Raw genomic sequence first — 20,660 nt, 5'->3', positions numbered from 1 at the left:
AATAATTTGAGTTAGGAAAAAGATATTAAGATGCGGTTTGCGCAGGCTTATTGGTTGGTCATTTGTCTATTTTCTAGTCTAAAAAAAGTCATATCATCGCATTTAAATTTTTTGAGAAAATCCAATATTTTGGTTATAATATCGAATAACGCCCTCTATCGGCGGCCGTGTAGGTCGCAACTGTCATGATTACGAGAAACCTAAAAGCCCAAGAAATGCTCTTTTCAATGATACCAAATTTATCCAAATCCATTAAGCCGTTTCGAAGTTACAGGCATTTATTTCAAACAACATTCAAATACCCCCCACCACTTTATTTCGAAAGATAGAGAAAAATTGTTTTTACAAAAAATGTTCGACTTTAAGTTAACATTAAAACGCAAATACTTTTTTGTTACATTCATTGGGGAAAATCGTGAGAAACGTAACTTTATGTAATTCAATATGGTGGAAACGCCCACTGGCGGCCATCTTGGAAACTTGAAAATAATTTCCAGCATTTTCCCTTGCCCACTTTACCTATAAAATTTTTTACCGTAGCACTCTACGATCACTAGTTTCTAAGATACAGCCGCTTACCTCGCTTATTTGCCCACCCTGTACATAATATTATATTGATAATATATCCATAGGTGTATCAGTTGGGACTTGTCACAAGGCATTAAAGATGCAGCTGCATATAATTATGTACATGTACCTTTGGACGCTGTGTACCCCATTAAGATGTCGACCAACCCATTAGACCCTTAGATAACCTTAATGCAGCTAGATTATAAAAGCCTCGAATGTTAGAAATTAGTTCAGTTCTTTTTGGTTGTTAAGCTAGAGAGCTCGTCCTAGTTTGTAATTTAACAAATAAACATTTTTAAAAACATCTTTTCAAGAGTTGTGAATTTAATTATATGCATCGCTATAAGGTTTCTGTTGTTCAAGTTATATTCTCCTGTTCCAACCAACGAGTACAATACTGTAAATGGCTTAATGAACATTTAAATGGCCATAATTTATTTGACCTGACGTTTTATTTGGATAAGGTTTGGGTACATTTATATGGTTATATAAATAGTCAGAATTATAGAACTTGGGCTTTAAAAAATCTGCATAATTTTATTGAAACATCGTTACATCTCCAGAAGATAGGTACACTCTAAATAAATCGGTCTCAGTGAAAGCTGAGTGAATCCATTGAGTCATTATTGAGTTCAGTTTTAATCAATATTGGACATTTTGATAATTTTACACATTTTTTATAATATTGGAACTAATACTGGTAGTTCCACTCATAAAACTTTTATTGTACTTACTGATACTAGTAGAGGAAAATTTCAAACGGGTGGACAGAAATTGATACATTATTGACTGAAATTGAGTGAAAATAAGTCCAATTTTTAATACAGTGTACCTGGATAGCAGTTTCAAGAAGACGGATATTAGGCCCAATTTTTTTCCGAGAAGTAATAAATGAAGAATGATACCGTAACATTTTACAACAACCCTGGAATTAATACATGAAGATGAACTGCAGCATATATATTTTCAACAAGATGGAGCCATAGCACATAGGTACTCCAGCAGAAACTATAACTCTAGGGAAAATTTGTATTGGAACTGGTCATGTTTAACGTCCCCTGTATAAATCCGAGTGATTGCCCACATGTTCTGAGACAGCTGGTGTAGGAATACAAAAATTTAAAATAATTTTACAAATAGAATTTATTATCCAGGAACAAAATTTATATTTGTAAAATGCTCACCTGGTATGGGTTGAAATGCTCTCCAAGCTTCTGGCATCCCTGTCTTAAATCACCAGACTGATGTATGTGAAAACCATGCCGTCCTGCTGGCAGACCAGTTATGTTGCCACGAATAACAGTTGGTCCCACCGGTGGTCGTTTTTGCAAAAACAATATTTCACCCTTAATCTGGCTCTCATCCTCACCTCGAATTACAGCTACAGCTAATTTTGACCTCAAATTCTGTAAATAGGGAACTATGAAAGCTGTAGGTTATTTGCTTTTCTTTTTAAATAAAAACAAAGACATTTAATTTACGTAAACTTTGTAGTGACAATCAAATAAATCAAATAAATAAACAGTACGTAGTAATCTGTGGACAAACTCACTCACACACGCACAAATGGCAATGAAATGCACGGCCAACGTCCCTCAGGAAAAAACCTGGATTGTTCACCGGCACGCTAGGCTGACAGGGCAGGCATTAGGGTACCGCTAGATACGTATCGAATATGGACGTGTTTATAGACCAAAAACGAATTATTCGTTGTCTTGCTGGTGTATCTAACAATTATTCTTAGATTCGTGCCGAGAGTTATCTAAAAAATTTTAAATTTTCCCCGATTTGTGTTTTTATGTTCGACGTGTTTTTATTCTTATAAGGATGATTTTACTCTAAAAAGTATATTCATCAGAAAAATACAAGGTTCAAGAATACATTTCATATTTCATGTACCGTTTTGTAAATATGTTGTAATAACTCTCCTACTATTTTTAATATGTTACCTGTCGCGATATGTACCTTGTGACAAAAGTTTTTTATAGATTGTAGGAATTTTACTATAGTGGAATTAGTAGTAGTTAAGTAAAACTGTGACCATTACTAAGAAATGTTAAATTTGTCTACTAAAAAATAAATTATATTTTGATTAATATTATTATTATTGTTGTTGTTCTTATTGTTAATACTATTGCTATTATTATTGTTATACTTACTGTTACTGCTACTGCTACTGTTATTTCAATAAGCTAAGTTAGTCAATAAAATATATCTACCATTTTAGTAAAAAAAAATAAATTTTAATGAGGCTACCAACTTTATATTATTTTTCTTTGCAACAATACATCAAATTTCTTAAAATTTATACAAACAAAAAAATGTGATAAAGAAACAGAAGATCGTTTCAAGTATTCTTAACAGCCTCTATATATTTTAGATTAGAAATAACTCAATCTCCATCTTAGACTACCACAAAAACCTTCTTACGTCAAATTACATACACATATCTTAAAAAATGGCAGTTATCTAAAAAAAAGTAATACAAAAATATATTTTTAAAAGCCCTATTGTAGGGACGCAAAATAGTACTAAGGTAACTTGAGCTAAATCGGTTTAATTTCATCTAATGAAAAATCTGCCCTGAACTACTCCGGGCGCTCTGTGTAAGTAAATAATTTGTTTATTGGCAGGTATACAGAATGTCCCGAAATTCATGCAACAAAATTTTGTCATAGATTCTTAAGACAAATTTAGGGGACCCGTATTTTTTCTTTTTGCCAACTGGCTCTCTCTCTTTCGGAGTTACATAAATCTACCCCTAAGAAGTCTTTTATATATCAAAACCATGTTGTACGAGAATCACTAAATTTGGTACACAGGGGTTTTATGACATGATTGTGGAATCTCACAGTGCTACGCTTTTTGGTGAGAAACCCCCTTGACACTTTTTCGTGGGCCCCCTTTGGAACCAGAAAAATGTGGTCGCAAATTTGATTTTTTTTTTAATTATTAGTTAGCTACAAAGCCATTGAATTTAGAAACTTTTTTGTCTCCTCATATTTGTTTCGTAAAACGCAATGTTTTTGAGGAAAATGGCTCATCACGATATGCATTCGATATTTTGACATGTTTCTCGAAAACATTGCGTTTTATGAAAAAAGTATAGAGACAAAAAGTTTCTAAATTTAATGACTTTGATATACTTTAATGAACTTTTAGTGGATGATAATTTTTAAGAAATTTAAATATGCGACTAATTTTTTTTTTGGCTCCAAAGTCAAGGGGGCCCAGGAAAAATTGTCTTAGGGGGGTTCCCCGCCAAAAAACGTAGCACCATCAGATTCCACATGCCATAAAACCCCTGTGTACCAAATTTAGTGATTCTCGTACAACAGGGTTCTGAGATATAAAAAAAAGATTATTCTTAGGGGCGGACTTCAGGGGGCTGAAGGCAAAAGGCTTGGCAAAAATAAAAAATACGGGTTCCTTAAATTTGTCTTAAGAATCTGTGACCAAATTTTGTTGCATGAATTTTGGGACACCCTGTATACGTTTTTTATGAACTTATTATCTTATTACAATCTTGAACTAAGTAAAACTTCACTAAAGTAACGTATTCTTTTATTTATTATTTATTGGGTATTTAGCCACCTATGGAAAAAAATTATGAAAAAAGTCGCCCTTGCTCTAAAAAAGTCGGTCAAGGGTTATTTTTTATGAAAATAATTTTTCGTAACAAAAATCTCACGCTGAAAAAAGAAAATAAATTCAATGTTTTCTCATTTTCATTGTGAGATTTTTGGTCAAGCAATACTACTTTCATAAGAAATGACCATTGGTTGATGGTTTTTGGCGCAATTTAATTCATTCTTTAATTTTTTTTTCAGTTCACAAAATACCCAATAAATAAAACAAAAGGAAAAACTATGTCACTAATAAGTTAGTTAGAACAATCAACATATTGTTAACAAAAATATTTTAGATATGTTCCTGTATGTAGTATAAATTAATATGTAATTTTACATTTATTTTCTCTGAAAAATCCCCATATACATTATAGCATGGCAGTTACAACTAGCGACGATGCGGCATCCGAAGTTAGCAACATTGACGCAACTTTCAATATTTGTGGAATAATTGCTAACCGTTGTTATAATTATTGACGCCAATGGGTAGTTTTGTAAGGAATTTTTACATATTTATTGTTTAATCCCATATATTTGGAATACTAAATCCAGATAGTATAGGTATGTGACAATAGGAACTTCTATGATTCTGCACCATTTTCCAGTATGTGTGAAATAGCTGACATAGATACCAGCAAACATAAAAATTAGATGTTATTAGCAAATCTACAACAAAATTTAAATTAGAAAGATAAAAAGCAGATTATTTTTAAATCAAGCAATGGAATATTTGACCGCCTAATGTCGGCACTTTTATCATTTTATTACAAGACAAAATTGTGTTTCAATAGAGATTTGATTATGATAAAATAATTTTGAATTTTATCATCTGAATCAATATTAATATTTTAATTTGTTGAGGACGTCAATCACTTATTTTACAATGAGTAGATAGGTATACTTATTTTTTCTACTTAAATATGCGAACATAAAAATTTTCTCACAATTTAGTTGGTGCAAATATATTTCGTCTTATGCCGAAAATGCTATTTTCTTAAAATAATAATAAGTTTATTTACAAAAGTATATGACAAATCTGGGACAACATAAAATCGCCAACATATAAAATATTAATAAAAGAAAACAATAATAAAGTTACAAAATAATATACATATATTAAAACAGAACTTACGCAAATAAACTAGTAAATCACTGAAGCGGCTGCTACCGCTTGCGTGTAATATACATACACTAATCAACAGAAAACATAATACACTTTTTGAACACATACGTAAGTAGAAAAATTATTAGTAGACATTTTATTGCACTTTATGGCGGGGAAGCGTATGTAGAATGATAATATATAAAAAACTAACTAGAAAAAAGTGACGATAAGTTGGCAGATTACGAATAAGTTTACAAAAAGTTTGCAAAATTACATGTTTCTTCACTTTTTTTACTGTCCAAATCTAGACGATATATCGGAAAATTAATTGTTTTATGTTGTAGGCAATAAATTACCTACAATTTAAGGTACCTGAGGTCACTTTTCACCTATTTGTTAACTATAAAATAAAGGTCGAACGTGGAAAAATCAGTTTTCGAAAATTACTCATTATTATTATAAAAAGCGATGCATGTCGAAGAAATTTATGGAAAAGACGGTCAATCCAAACACCAACATGTGTGCCAAAGGTTGATTCGATTGACCTTGAAATTGTTGCTCCAGATATTTGTTAATTAATTTCGTTCATTTTCTTGCAACTAATTGTTTAATTACCAAACGTTAATTTTAAACGTTAATATCGTAGATATAGGGTCTAATTGATCCATAGAAACGTATCAAAAAAGAAACATTTCAAAGAATTGAAATTAAATTGCCCTTTACAACTAAGTAGGGCGTGCAAAACAGCGTTATAAACAAATTGTCCCAAGGCCAAAAGCCACTCGGGAATTTGCTCTTTTTGCATTAAATAGAGCAAATTAAAAAGACACTGAACCGAATATGAGATACTGAACGTATCGGAACGAAATTTTAGAGATAATTAAAGAAAGGGTTGTAATGTAATAAACGCGTTAGCAGCAGAAAAAATTAACAACCTACACGCGTAAGGAGTGCCGGACGCACGCGCGTGAGCTGCGCTCTCGATGGCGCGCGATATTTTGCCTTCAATATTATTTTACAGTTAACGAATAAGTGAAAAGTGACTTCAGGTATTTTAAGTTGTAGATAATTCTACAACATAAAACAATTAATTTTCCGATATGTCGTCTAGATTCTCATGGACAGTAAAAAAAGTGAAAAAACACGTAATTTTGCAACTTATTTGCAATTTGCCAACTTAGTGTCACTTCTTTCAAGTTACTTTTTTGTATTATCATTCTTCATACCCTTCCCCGTCATAAAGTGCAATGTCTACTACCTAAAAATTATTTCACGTTCAAACTCTAATTCAACTGGAGTAAGAAGCAAGATAGTTCAAATTTATTTACCGTATTGTTTTTACAGATCTCGGTTTAGTATAATAATTGTCTCTGTTCCTAGTACCTACTATATGAGTGACTGTGGAATTCAATAGGTAACGGTTTCTAGATTACTCCTTACAACACCAATACTTGTGTTTCAAATTGCTTTGTATTAAATTATGTACCTTTCCTCTAATTCCATAATATTTAAATGTTTCCAGTATTTTGTGGCTAACTGTATCGAATGATTTGGAGAGATCAACGAAGATGCACAGCGCAGAATTTTTCTTATCGAAAGCATTGTATACAGCGTGATTTAGTCATAATATCATTAATTTTAATCACGTATTCGGAAGACTTAATAAAGACAGAAAATCGGAAAAAAAATTTTTACTCGACTTTTAAAAATGAAGGAAATCAACCCATAACTCCCGCTAAGAAGGCGGCCCTGCCAGATGCCCGGATGCTCGGAAAATTTTGTAACGTAAGGTATGTTCCAACAAGAGTCAGAGATTGGTTCCGAACCGTCAGAAATGTGCATCCAACTAATTCTTGCGATATATTCACTGAAGACACATTTAGAACTTGGCTGGCCAAACATTTCGAACGGTTCGGAACCAATCCCTGACTCTTGTTGGAACAGACCTGTAACATCACGAACAAATCGTCAGCTGAAGCGAACAGCGTTGCCAAGTTCACATCATAATCTGTGTTCACATTTAATTAATCCACTTTAGTATACGGATACATATGTATGAAACCAATAAAATGCAAGCAAATAAAGGATCATGCTGCATTTTATTATAACTAATTTTAATAAATTAGTGCAAAGTGTTTTAACAAGCCTGACTGCTCGAAGTCAACTTTCGTTAAAAGAAAATAAATAAAGCAGAGGTTTGTAGGCACACTGTATTTTATCAAATAAAAAAAGTCGGCACACTAAATACCCGAATATACAAAATACACTACACGGTTACAAAACCATTACCTAACAATTAAAGCGTTTATTCAAATCTACCACTCTCCATATCTCCCGCATTTTTCCCGCAAAGGAGTTCACATAACACATTTTCAAAAAGTTCAAGCTTTAGAAGCAGCTGATTTCCCCAATCGTCTTGAATTTTGCAATTGGTTCCTAAGTGCAGCAGAACTTTATTAACAAAGTGCTCTGGACGGATGAATGCTGTTTTACTCGTGCTGGCATTTTAAACAGGTAAAAAACATAAGTATTGCTTTCTCAAAAACAATAAGTGCCTACCTAGGTTACACCAAAGTTTAGATTTACACTAAAGTTTACATTTATTATGTAAACTTTGGTTATACGCAACTGCATATTGAATAATAAATTGAAATACTAAAACTGTGTATTATTTAACATAATAAATTATAAAACTTGAAAACGTTAATAATATTAAAAATGATAAATTGTAATAACCGTACATTCAAAAACAATCATCCCTATTCATTGATGACACGATTTTCCTTTGATAAAAGACCGACAACTTTTTGCTCTACTTTGCATGGAATACGATCCTACTAAAGTGCACATGTGCAAATTAGAAGTTTATTGGCCTCGACACAAGGTAACCTAGGTCGGAAACACGTACCGAGTTGTTTATTTGTCTCCGTCCGATTGTATTTTTATCTTCTATTACTTACAGTCAATATTTAAATACTACATACATTTCACCCTCTCTTTATAATTTATCTAGTGAGTGTTGGTTTTTTATGTCATTATTTCTGTAATGAAATTGAAATGGTTATGAAATGAAATTTAAATTATTTGAACTCTTGGGGTTTTGTAATTTCAATATTAAATTTTATTTAAAGTGAAACAGAGCTAATTTCTTTGCAGCCATAATAGTCACATTTGGTCATATGAAAACCCGCACACTACTCGTCGGTTTAGCTTTCAGAGCAGGTTTGGTATCAATGTATGGACAGGAGTATATGGCGATCGTTTAATTGGGCCGCATTTTCTACCTGTACATCTGAATGGGCCGCGTTACTTTCAATTTTTAGTAGAAGGCTGACAGCAAATTAAAAAATTATCACTATGATGTTAATAAAAAAATGATTTTTGGCAGGTCATGCTCAGACCTCCTCGAGGTTCTTGCTGGGCAACAATAACAATTTAATATGTTGATTGCATAATTATAAAAAATAATTTATAGCATTTTAAATTATTATTGGCTGACGTGAGCAAACCGTTTATTTATTGTCTTTATATGTGCGAAAATATATAAATATGGCAACATTGCATCTAGGTCGCTTTGTTCATATCGTAGCCGGCTGACGTCAGCCGGTCAGTAACAGCCTGAAAAGGGGATTAAATAATGATTAAAAAAAATTTTTTTCAGCTTAAATATGCATTTATTTTTTTTTAATCACGCCATTGTATTATACTAATTTTTCTCTATCTGCTCTTAAAATTAATGGCATTATGACTGAATCACCCTGTATATATATGACGTTTATATAAGTGGCATTCTAAGTTGAGCTTCCTTTCCTAAAACCATACTGCCGATCTGATATTAGTTTGTATTTCTCTAAAAATTTTACTATTCTATTTTTCTTTTTTTATTAGATGCTGTTTGTATAATTAATTTTTTATATTTATAGAATACTTAGAATACAATCTTATTAATGTAATATTTGAGAGTGTTAATAAATGTTTCTGTAGCATTTTTATTATTTTGATTATAAAACCTTTCACATCGGTATTATAGTTAGTATATTTTTCGTAGTGCGCAATGTCTACTCCTGATTTACTTAAAAAAATTGATTTGGCTATAGGTGATCACTGATCAGTTATGTCGTAGTTAAATACATATGAATTTATGTCTTCGTTATCAACTAACAAAATTCTATAAAAAAAAATGGAACAGGTTTTATTTTGAGGGAGAGTGTACCTGTTAACAAAAGATAGATATCCATATGGATCATACTATCACTGAGAATATCTATATTGATATCACCAGAAACTACATATACATCAAATTTTGTAGTTTTATTTAACTAATTCATTAAGTGTAAGTCTTGGTGTAAGTTAAAATCGTGGGCACAAAAATTGGGAGGTGTCCCATATTAATTAATCACTCCGAATAACTTTGCAGGATGACCACCATTGAAGATTGAACATTGAAAAACTTCCAGAACAAATGTTGTAGTTGTACGATAATGACCTTGATTTTGACCCAGAGATCAAAGTTAGGGGTTATTTGGAGGTCAACTTTAGCATTTCAAATAGAAACTTCATTGGTTTTATACAGAAATGGAAAGAGCAGGAAATTTTACGTTCAAATATGTATAATTGATCTTGGGTCAGATTGATCCCTAAGAACCTTCTGAAGGACAAATCAGCTTTCATACTGAAATATATATATTTTATGGCAAAGGTTGCTTCATTTTTGTGGCAAATTCCGTACAAAGTACCGTGGTCATGATTTATGGTCTAATTGTGACTATGACCTTGAGCCCGTGGGTTAAATTTAGGGGTCATTTAAGGGTTAACTTTGGATTTGGTTTTTCTAAGGGTCCATCTGACGCAGGGCCAGGTATACATTTTTGAACGTGATATTTTTTGCTTTTTCCATCTTTGGATAGAAACACCAAATCCATAGTTAACCTTTAAATGACCCCTAAATTTAACCCCAGGGCTCAAAGTCAAAATTACAATTAGACCATAAATCATGACCGCGGTAGTTTCTATGGAATTTTTCACAAAAATTAAGCAACATTTGCCATAAAATGTAAATATTTGTCATATAAAACTGATTTGACCTTCAGAGAGCTCCTAGAGACCAATCTGACCCAAAATCAAATATACGTTTTTAAATGTAAAATTTCCTGTTCATTCCATTTCTGGATAAAACAAATGCGGTTTCTATTTGAAATTATTAAGTTAATCTCCAAATGACTTCTGGATGAAAATCAAGGTCATTATTCGGTGTGATCGATTAAAATAGGACACCCTGTATAAATCACAGCAACTTTTGTGACTTTCTTATTTTTTCAAAAAAATAAATAAATTTCAAAGGCTTTTATATTACCCCTATCTACTACAGAGTATGTGTAATCAAATGTTTTTCTAATGAAGTCTATCACTACATTTTTATTATGATCACTATTACTGTATAAAACATTCAGGGTTGCCACCCATCCCGTATTTAAGTCACATATCTCGCGTCCCACCATTAGTTCATACGGGACGCTAAAGTCCCGTATTTTCGTACTTAGGAAAAATAAACGCCAATCGACACCCAAACAACCATATTTTTACAATCACGATCCATCATGAGCAGACGCTCTTCTTACACTCACAGTAGGATTACGTTAAAAAAATCTTGGAGTTAGGGCTCCTGATTCCATCGTTCTACTATGAAATTTCCCAAACAATCTTACAGAATGTTGCCTTCTATCAGGGAAACGCTGCCCATACTCTTTTTGAGCCGCCAGACTATTTCATTACAGAAACCATAAATAAAATGCATATCGGCATATTCACGATTAGTAAAAGCATGATGGTTCATGGTTGTAAAAAAAATCGAATGAAATGTAGTCAAACACAAAGATCACAACTAAGAAAATAAAGAAACGTAAGAATTGAAATATTAGTACACGAAAGTGACATCAATTATCATTACAATGAAACTGTTACCATGAAAAATACCTACTATGTGAAAATGTTAAAAAAAAGTTAGTGTTCTGAGCCATACATTAGGTATTTAAAAAATAATTATTTCTGACTAAACTACGCAGAATTCGAAAAAAAGTAGGAAAATTTTTTCTTTAAAGAAGTTTAATTCATTAAAAAATAATATTATTTGCTTGATAATTCAAAGGAATAAAAAAAATTCGAAAAATTTCTGTTAAGGGTAGTTAGTAAACTATCCTTATTTATAACCGATTTTGACGAAACTTATGATAGTTAAAGAGACTCTTATGGTATGATTTTATGACCTATAATTTTCATTCCATTATCTTACATAAATTTTTTTTTTAAATTTCCAAAGGATATGACCCCTTTGGAGAGCCATATCGGTCCGGAGGACCAAATGTTTATAGGAACTTTTTGTACTATTTTTAGCTCTACTTTCATATACAGTGTGTTTCACTTAAAGTCGGTACACCTCCGTATTTAAGATGGCGTTGGCCGATTTTCAAAATTCTTTTTTTTATGTGATAGTACTCAAAAAGGCCTACTTTTTGATATTGTATTTTTTGACATGTGACTTTGTCTACGGCCTACTATTATTTAGAAAAAAACTTCAAAAATCAAAAAACATATTAGATATTTTTTAAGAAAGAAATGGGTAGCATTTTCGATTTGATCACACCTCAAAACCCTACATACAAAGTTTCATTATTATATCTTATACAGGGTGTTCGCAAACTTCGAAAAATTTCGCTCATTGCAGATTGTCCTGTATTAACAGTGGAAAATATTTTGAAGGTATTTTTTCGTAATTTTATTTACCGAATCCATGTTATATTAATCAAGATCATTAACCAAAAATGTTTCTGTAAAGAAAATATGATCAAAATGTGAAATAAAAGTGACAAATTTATTATTTTCTTAATTAAAACACAAATATGGATATGAATGGACATGATTTCAACGAAATATGTTCCGAACATATTTAAAAAATTTAAATTAAATAAAAAAATTTTACTTCATGTCATCTTATAGGTACATATGTGATGGCAGTAATTTTAAGTAAAATGTGTTCTTTGTATTTGAAACTAAAAATATAATAATGATAATTTGCTAGATAATAATTTATTCATTTTGAATAAAACTGAACATATAGGTAAATCACATTCACTCACCGCTAACGCGGTTCGTCGCAATTTGTTTACTTCAAAAATACCTCATTCTTATCTCTTGTTGCAAGATATACTATTAGTACTATTTCACATACCCATTTACGCCATTTAAGTCGTATATTGTGTACTGTATTTTTCATAATAACAACTAAATATAGCTAATAATGTTTTTGTACACTTACGTAAATGTATGGTTCGGCATATACTTCATATAGGTCACTTTGATAATTTTCAACAGCGGGATAAGCCTTAATAATCAAAGGCCGATTTCCTAATCCAGGAATTTCGTATAATGACTTTTTTATGCCGATACTTTCAAGAGCAGCACTATATACGCCACTAATACTTAGCACTGTCAATAATCCAGATTTTACAATGAAAAGAGAAACCACCTCGGAGCACATAATTATAAAAAATTTATTGAAAACGGATTTGAAAGAACTTCACAAGGAATGAGAAAAATAGTCGACAGGCTGAATATAAGTAGTATTCATGTCTTGCATGACATAATTTGTTTTCCTTCAAAATCACAAACACAAAGAAATAAGCATATATAATATTGTACACTAGGATTTATAAAATAGGAACTGTTGTTCCAATCTGTCATCAAGGCAACAATACCGCATTGCACAGCTGCTATATCATTCTTTAGATGTTTAATAATTCTAATGTCATGAAATAATTGAATGATTACCTACTATACGCTGCCTCGTTGAATACTTCCAAGGCTGTATCGTGATGCTTCTAAGTTTAACAAAAATTACGACTTTTGTCAAAATGTAATAATTAATTATTCAAAATTACCTAGAATCACTTAGAAATGCCTATAAAACAACATCTTCTTGTTGTTAATGAGATAATTCACTGACCTTTGATTTATTGTTTATTATCTTCAAAAGTACGTTGAAAACTCCAAATAATTTAACACTCATCTGGAACAGATAGACATTTTAATTTACAAGGTTGCCAAGTTGTGAAATAAAGGTCAAATAATTTTGTGTTTTGTTATTCTAACACTTTAAATTTAATCCTGCTCTAAACTTTCCAAACTTCACTTTACTGAACGTGTCTACTAACCGATCCTCAGTTTTAATATGAACAATTTCAACTATACCCAAGTCAAGTTTTTCTTTTATAAAATAATATTTTACATCAACATGTTTCAGTCGTTTATTATTTTCAGGGTTATTTGCTATGAATGAAGTTAATTCGTTCTTTGAAAATTTTATTCGAAGATTTCTTAATAAGCACGCCCCGCTAATGCTAAACTTAGTCGATGATATTCGTACATTTTACTGTTTACAACTGACCCACAAAATCGTACAATTAATATTAAAAATATATAGCCTGTAATTGATTTCCTTCACCTCCATCTGAGTCTACAGAACCATGGATAACATTTTTGTTACAATCTAGTATAAAAATTCAAATATCAACAGTTCTCTTAAATTTAATACGCTTTTCCAAGCTTTATACAAGTTTTTATTAATACCGATTTAGCAAGTTAATGCTCTCACATAAGTCCGATCTGTTACTACTCCAGTCGAATTAGAGTTTGAACGTTAAAAAATTATTTATAGACATTTTATTGCACTTTATGGCGGGGAAGGGTATATAGAATGATAATCTTAAAAAAGTAACTCGAAAGAACTGACACTAAGTTGGCAAATTGCAAATAAGTGGCAAATTTACGTTTTTTTTTTTTTCTTCTTTTACTGCCCACGAAAATCTAGACGATGAATATTAGTTATTTTGTGTTGCAGGCAGTTAAATTACCTATAATTTAAGGTACCTTACTCATTTTGTTGTTCATTTAAGAGTACCTACGATGTTATTATCACTCCCTGCTGGGATCGAAGAGTATTTGAAAGAGACAGCACACTGCAAATCGAATTTATATTATTTGTTTCTCATTTTTAGACATTGGTCTATTTTTACTCAAATTAATCACTTTTTTAAACATTTATAATGCATCTTTGGGTGGTAAATACTAATTTCGATGGTACTTTTCAATCCGCCATAATGAGTCCGCCATTTTGGATTTACAAATTTCCGAATTAAACCTTACATTAAACCTTACCTTACACCACCGTACTCGGTGGTTTTCAAAGTTACTACAAATTTCAGCCGTAATCTTCAAATTTTGAATGTTTTGCGGCTGTTACATGCGCCATATTAGATCCGCCATATTTTATTCAGGAATTTGCGGATTCGGACTCCAAATTCGTAATCAGTGACCCCAAAAATCCGCGGTAGCAAAATTGAGACAAGAATATTGAATATGTGTGACTTACACACAGTTTCACAATTTGTGGTTAACTAGTAGTTAATTCCTCACCAAAGGTCAACTGCATGTAAGCTGTTTCACGACATCTAGTTAACTTCAATATCTTGGTTATGTCACGATAAAGATAACCAGAATCTTAGGTGTAAGTTAGCCTTAAGATTTGTAGTCAAAGTTAACCTAAAAGAGGTAACTGTCATTAAAAATATTAATCAGTATCAGTAGCGATTAGGAGGTTAGGAGACTACGAATTTTCAAAAGCTAAATTTTCTATATTTCTATATACACATTTTGAAAATTACAATACTACAATTTACAAATTACAATTACAACTTTTTATTTTATTTTCTTATGTAGAAATAACTATCTCAATGCCAGAGAACAGCTACTTTTGACATAAATTTTTTTTGCCAATGAATCTTTTCTAGGAACCTCTCCAGACTTCTGTGGAGTTAGTAAAGTCACAGCAAGTAGAGTGGTGAGAATTATTATTATTCTTATTATTGCACTTATCTTCCATGCTAAAAATTTTAAAAGCACAGTATACTATGCTAAATAATACGTAAAATCAGAAAATATGTCAGTACAGGTTATTTCTTCTTCTAAATTTTGTCACTTGTCTATTGCAATAAATTCGTAACAACATTCTAAAAATCTGCTTAACCTCAGGTTGGCTTACTTGAAGACATAATGGCTATTGTGAAACAATTGAATTGTTTAACCATAAGTTAACTCTTGGGTCAAGGTACCTTACCAAAAAGATAACCAACGATTATGAAACTGGCAGTTAAAGTGGTATGTGAGACCCTGGTCTGTAGGTGGTTTACAACCCTTTGATGAATACCCTATCCTCACTATTTCACCCTATTTTAGGGGATATTTTAGCGTCTTACAAAAAAATTACCTGTTAAATCGGTTTTTGGGCTGCGGATTCGGATTCAGCATAAAAAAATCATAAGATCTATATACTCATTGTCTCTGGAACAGAACTTTTTGTGGGGTTATGTAATTTGCATACAAAGTTTTTGGATCTTCACTTTTCAAAAAGCTTAAATCGATATTACTTTCAGCTGGTGTGTTCATTGGTTTACATTCATAATTTATTTGACTTAATTATATTTAACGTACACCTAAATTGTCTAGTCAACTTCCTATTAAGCAGTTTCTCGAATTAACAAATCATCTACGTATAATAGAACATACAATTTGTCATGTTTAGAATATTTTGAACAGACAGTAATCATGTTGTGGCTTTGTAAAAGGCTTACTTTTTATTAATGTGCCATACTTAGTATTCCACCATTTAGGGGATTTATTGAATCCATTAAGAGTAGTACCTACTAGTTGTTTTTGGCAATGGTATAAAAATGTTTCCTTTAATATCACCGTGCAAAATATTGATAAATAAGTTTTCGTATTTTATCATCCACAACTAATAGAATTCGAAATGTCGCCAACTTCATCACTGCAGCATAATACACTACTCAAAATAATTAGAGGAACACTTATTTAAATCTCAATAACTTTTTTATTTGTAATACTATATAGGTACAACTAATAATGCATATCTTAAAGACTAACATTTTGTTCGAATAAATTTACGAAAATAAAACAAATTTGCATAATCATTCTTGAGACAATAGTACCAATTTAAAAAAACTACAAGAAATAAATTGAAACACACAATCAAAATTTCAATTTAGAAATATGCTGTACCTTGGAATAGTAAACAATATTGACAGTTCAGCATAAATTGTAAAAAAAGAGGCATCTAAGTGAAGTTGAAGTCGTTCGTGTTGTTGCTAGTATAGAGTATGGCACCAGTATTCGACAGGTTGGAAGAGATTTTAACGTAAGCCCTTCTGTCATCCATCGCGTGTGGAATCGTTACTTAGAAACCGGAGGATATAAAAGACGCATTGGACAAGGTCCTAAGAGGAAAACAAACCGAATTCAGGACAGGTTTTTAGTCCTATCCTTCTTGCGTTCTCGTACATCCACAGCAAAAGACCTTCAAAGTAGGCTCAGAACGACTCATGGGTTGGAAATTTCCGATCGGACAGTTAGGAATAGACTGAGAGAAACAAACTTGAGACCAAGAAGACCCGTGCGAAAACCTATTTTAACTCCGTATCACATAAGGTCTCGTTTACATTTTACACGTGAGTATGTGGCATGGCAACTTCGATATTAGAGACCAGTACTCTTCACAGATGAGTCACGATTTCGAGTCGTTGTGATGGTCGATTACGTGTATATCGACGTCCACATGAACGCCATTCTTCAGTTACCATACAAGAAGTCGAAAGATTTGGTGGTGGGTCAGTGATGGTTTGGGGCGGAATTTGTCTTGATGAAAGAACCGATCTTGACATAGTTCCGGAGACTCTAACCGCTGAACGGTACATTGATCTCATTCTAGAAGATCATGTTATACCAGCCGCTTATGGTATAGGTCCAAATTTTCTGTTTATGCAAGACAAGGCAAGGCCACATACTGCGATTATCACCATGAACTACCTTCAACATCACGGGATTCAATCCATGGATTGGCCTCCGCTAAGTCCTGATCTAAACCCCATAGAACATCTTTGGGATTTGTTAGATAGGCGTGTTCGGAGGCGCTCAGACCCACCTCAGACTCTCCAACAGTTAACAAATGCCCTAATCGAAGTATGGGAGAATATACCACAAGAAGACATTCGTAAGCTCATCCGAAACTTACCACGGAGGTGTCAAGCAGTAATTCGTGCTAATGGAAGACATACACGATATTAGTGAACCAAATCTCACCAGGACCTTTTTGTTATACAGACAGGATCATAGACTGTTCACTTTATTTCTTGTAGTTTTTTTGAATTGGCGCTGTTGTCTCAAGAGTGATTATGTAAATTTGATTTATTTTCGTAAATTTATTCGAACAAAATGTTAATCTTTAAGATATGCATTATTAGATTTATATAGTATTACAAATAAAAAAGTTATTGAGATTTAAATAAGTGTTCCTCTAATTATTTTGAGCAGTGTATATCTTATAGCTCATTTTCACAGTCTTGTTTTCTACGCGTTTTTTTATCAATGTGCCTTTGTACTTCACACCGAATATTATTCATCTAACTCCTTATCCGTAACCTCCTTCCCTGTGTAAGTAATATAATTTCAATACTTGAATCATCTTCATTATTTTTCCTCTCAATTGGCTCGTCTAAATTGTCTTAATATTATATTTTAGTTCATCATCTTCACACCCTAAATGTAATTATAATACTTTTTAACTTATTTCTTTCTTGTCGGCTTTTCATACTAATGCCTCCGTTAAAAATACCACATCACTACTAAATAAATCATATATACATTTACAATCCTCGTTTAAAATTCATATTTGATTATTTGTATCCAGCTTTAAACTCCTATCTTTGACACCTTTAACCAAAATTCTTAAAACAAACTAATTTTCATTCTTCTCAGTACCAAAGTTTATATGGGGTTTGATCTATTTGAGGACAATACTCACTATATTTGCTACAAAAACCGCTGAGTACAATTTTTTTTATCCAAATGTTTACTGTGTAATAACATCCTTGCTGCCTTCATTAACGTCATTGTCTCTCTCTTTCTCTCTCTCTCTCTCTCCACACCTTTTCGTTTTGCTCTGGACTATTTGTACGTGATTTTTCGTGATATATTGCCCATTATCTACATACTACATTATTACCTGTTTGATTTTCTCTTAATTGAAGAAAATTCTCTATCCTTTCCTTTTGATTTCTGACTTCATGAAAAATATAAATCTTACCTTGAAAATACATCTTTCAACATCAAACTTTGCCTCTCCCAAAGATGACACTTCAAACGGACGACACACATCACCATGTATTAACTTACCCGTTTTGTTTACCCTTGACTCACTTAATAGGAACATTACCTAATCTGTGTTCTTTATTACAAGGCATTCTTGATAGAAATAACTTTTTTCCGCTGTTTATTTTGTTATACAAATTTTAAAATTTTATATCAAAGGTTACCTACTCTGTCAAAGTATTTGCTAGATTACACTGTGACATGCAGCTAGCCTTAAAATTCATTCCAAGCAGTCTATCTTCTCCTGTTATTCGCATCATTCCCCATTTGTCTAATAACTCATCTTTTTCTTTGTATCAGTACATTTCAAATCCTTTATCCAGTACCATACTTAAAAAAAAATATTCACATCTAGTTCTGAGACAAACAATACATTTACTCTGTTTTTAGTCATTCTTTTCCATTCCAAGCATCTATTTTCACTTTTCCTTACGCCTGTACAGTGCTCCTTTTTCCTACTTTAACTTAAATTCGTTAAAATTATCCCTTTTGAAGCATGTGTGTTCTGTCGCTGCACTGTCTAATCACCACTCATTTTCCATTGATTCAGAGGTGTCAAATCAGTACATTTTTAACTCACTCACCAATACTTGTGTTGAATTCGAGTTGGATTAGAATGATTTTTTATCTTTTCTTTCATCATCCTAGTCTTTTTTCTTCTTAAATCAACAACCTTTCATAAAATGCCCATCTTTCTTACAGTAATGACACATTTTCTACCCTGGTTTCCTACCTACTTCCATGTGCCCTGAAACTGCACATAAAATGTTTCACCTCCTTCCATCGTTTACTATTTTTATTCTAATCGTTAAAGATGCCACCTGCTCAGTATTTTTGTTTCTTTCCTCTTCAATCGAGACATGTTCTATCAGAGTTTAGTTATTATTGGGTGTGACCTCCCATGCTGGTATAAAATGTTTTAACTCCTCTGATAATGACATTGAACCTTCACCTAGAACTGTGGACAATGTCTACAATTACACGGACCCTCTTCTCCTGCATATCTAATGATATTATCTAGCTTAAAAATATCGGGAGGAAATTTAAAATCACCCTGTATTTTAATACAGCTCTAAACAAATAGTACAAGTTGATTAAATCCATAGTAACGGAAAATGCCAGTGGAGTGACAGTGACGTTATTTGTAAATACAGAACTCAAAATTGATAGTATAATTTGGACATTTCGCCGAATATATTTACCTAAAGATGACTATGACTAAGGTAAGAATTCATGCTTACTTATTAAAATACTCGTGGTACTACATAGTCCAATAATTAGTTAAAATTAAATTGTTAAGTACTTACATGTACATCAGTAATACCTAATTATAATAATTAATAATAATAATAATAATGTATTAAGCTCTAGCTCTATAAAATTTTATTCTGATTCTCACAGAGTTTCATAACAAATCTCACGAAATTGAGAAAAGAGAGCAATGATTCAGTGGTGCTTCCGGATTCATCACACGTTGTGCTTTGCTCTATACATAATTCAGTGAAATCGGCCAGTAATTTTCCTCAATGTGAGCACAGGATGTTAAAATTGTGTCCTGTCCGAAGCCACTCATGTCAAAAATCTAACCATCCTGAAAGGTAGCTTTTTTCTTTTTTGTTGCAATGCACTGTTCATACCTTTTATATTTAAACAGTAGACCCAGAAAAAGAAGTCAGAGTCCAAAAAGCCATAAAGGTATTGAGAAAAGGGCACTTCCTCCGGGACAGAATATGACAACTGTCAGAACTTCAGCAACAATTCAAAATTGCCAACATGTAGGTATGTATTTTTCTGTAGTACGTTTTCTTCGTGTTCAAGTAAAAATAATGTATTTATTCGAATACCTTTTTGAATTTATTTGATTTATTTATCTAATTAAACCCAAAAATCCGCTGAATTGCTTTACAAATGGCGGAGGTACTGTTAGATACTAAGATGTGCTAATGAGAATCCCAAAATCTGGAAGCCATTGATTATTTTGGAAATTAAATAAGTGAATGTATTTTCTGTTGTTATTTTTAAGAGAAATGGTGTATTTCACATTGTTAGACAAATTAGCGATTATTGAGTTTTTATTTCTT

General features: G+C 32.1%; 1 protein-coding gene across 1 annotated transcript in view; it reads right to left on the bottom strand.

The window, feature by feature from the left end:
• Nucleotides 1-13,053, bottom strand: part of LOC108912437 (superoxide dismutase [Cu-Zn]-like) — a 14,885-nt gene extending 1,832 nt beyond the window's left edge. The window contains exons 1-2 of the mRNA XM_018717659.1: nucleotides 12,617-13,053; nucleotides 1,755-1,976 (exon numbers count right to left, since the gene is read on the bottom strand). Coding sequence (XP_018573175.1) covers nucleotides 1,755-1,976; nucleotides 12,617-12,838 — 444 coding nt within the window. The 5' untranslated portion in view covers nucleotides 12,839-13,053. The remainder of the gene's footprint in view (nucleotides 1-1,754; nucleotides 1,977-12,616) is intronic.
• Between the last annotated feature and the right edge of the window lie 7,607 nt (nucleotides 13,054-20,660).

Source organism: Anoplophora glabripennis, unplaced genomic scaffold, assembly GCF_000390285.2.
Source record: "Anoplophora glabripennis isolate ALB-LARVAE unplaced genomic scaffold, Agla_2.0 scaffold489, whole genome shotgun sequence".
Taxonomy (NCBI): domain Eukaryota; kingdom Metazoa; phylum Arthropoda; class Insecta; order Coleoptera; family Cerambycidae; genus Anoplophora; species Anoplophora glabripennis.
This window is presented reverse-complemented; position numbering and strand designations above follow the sequence as displayed.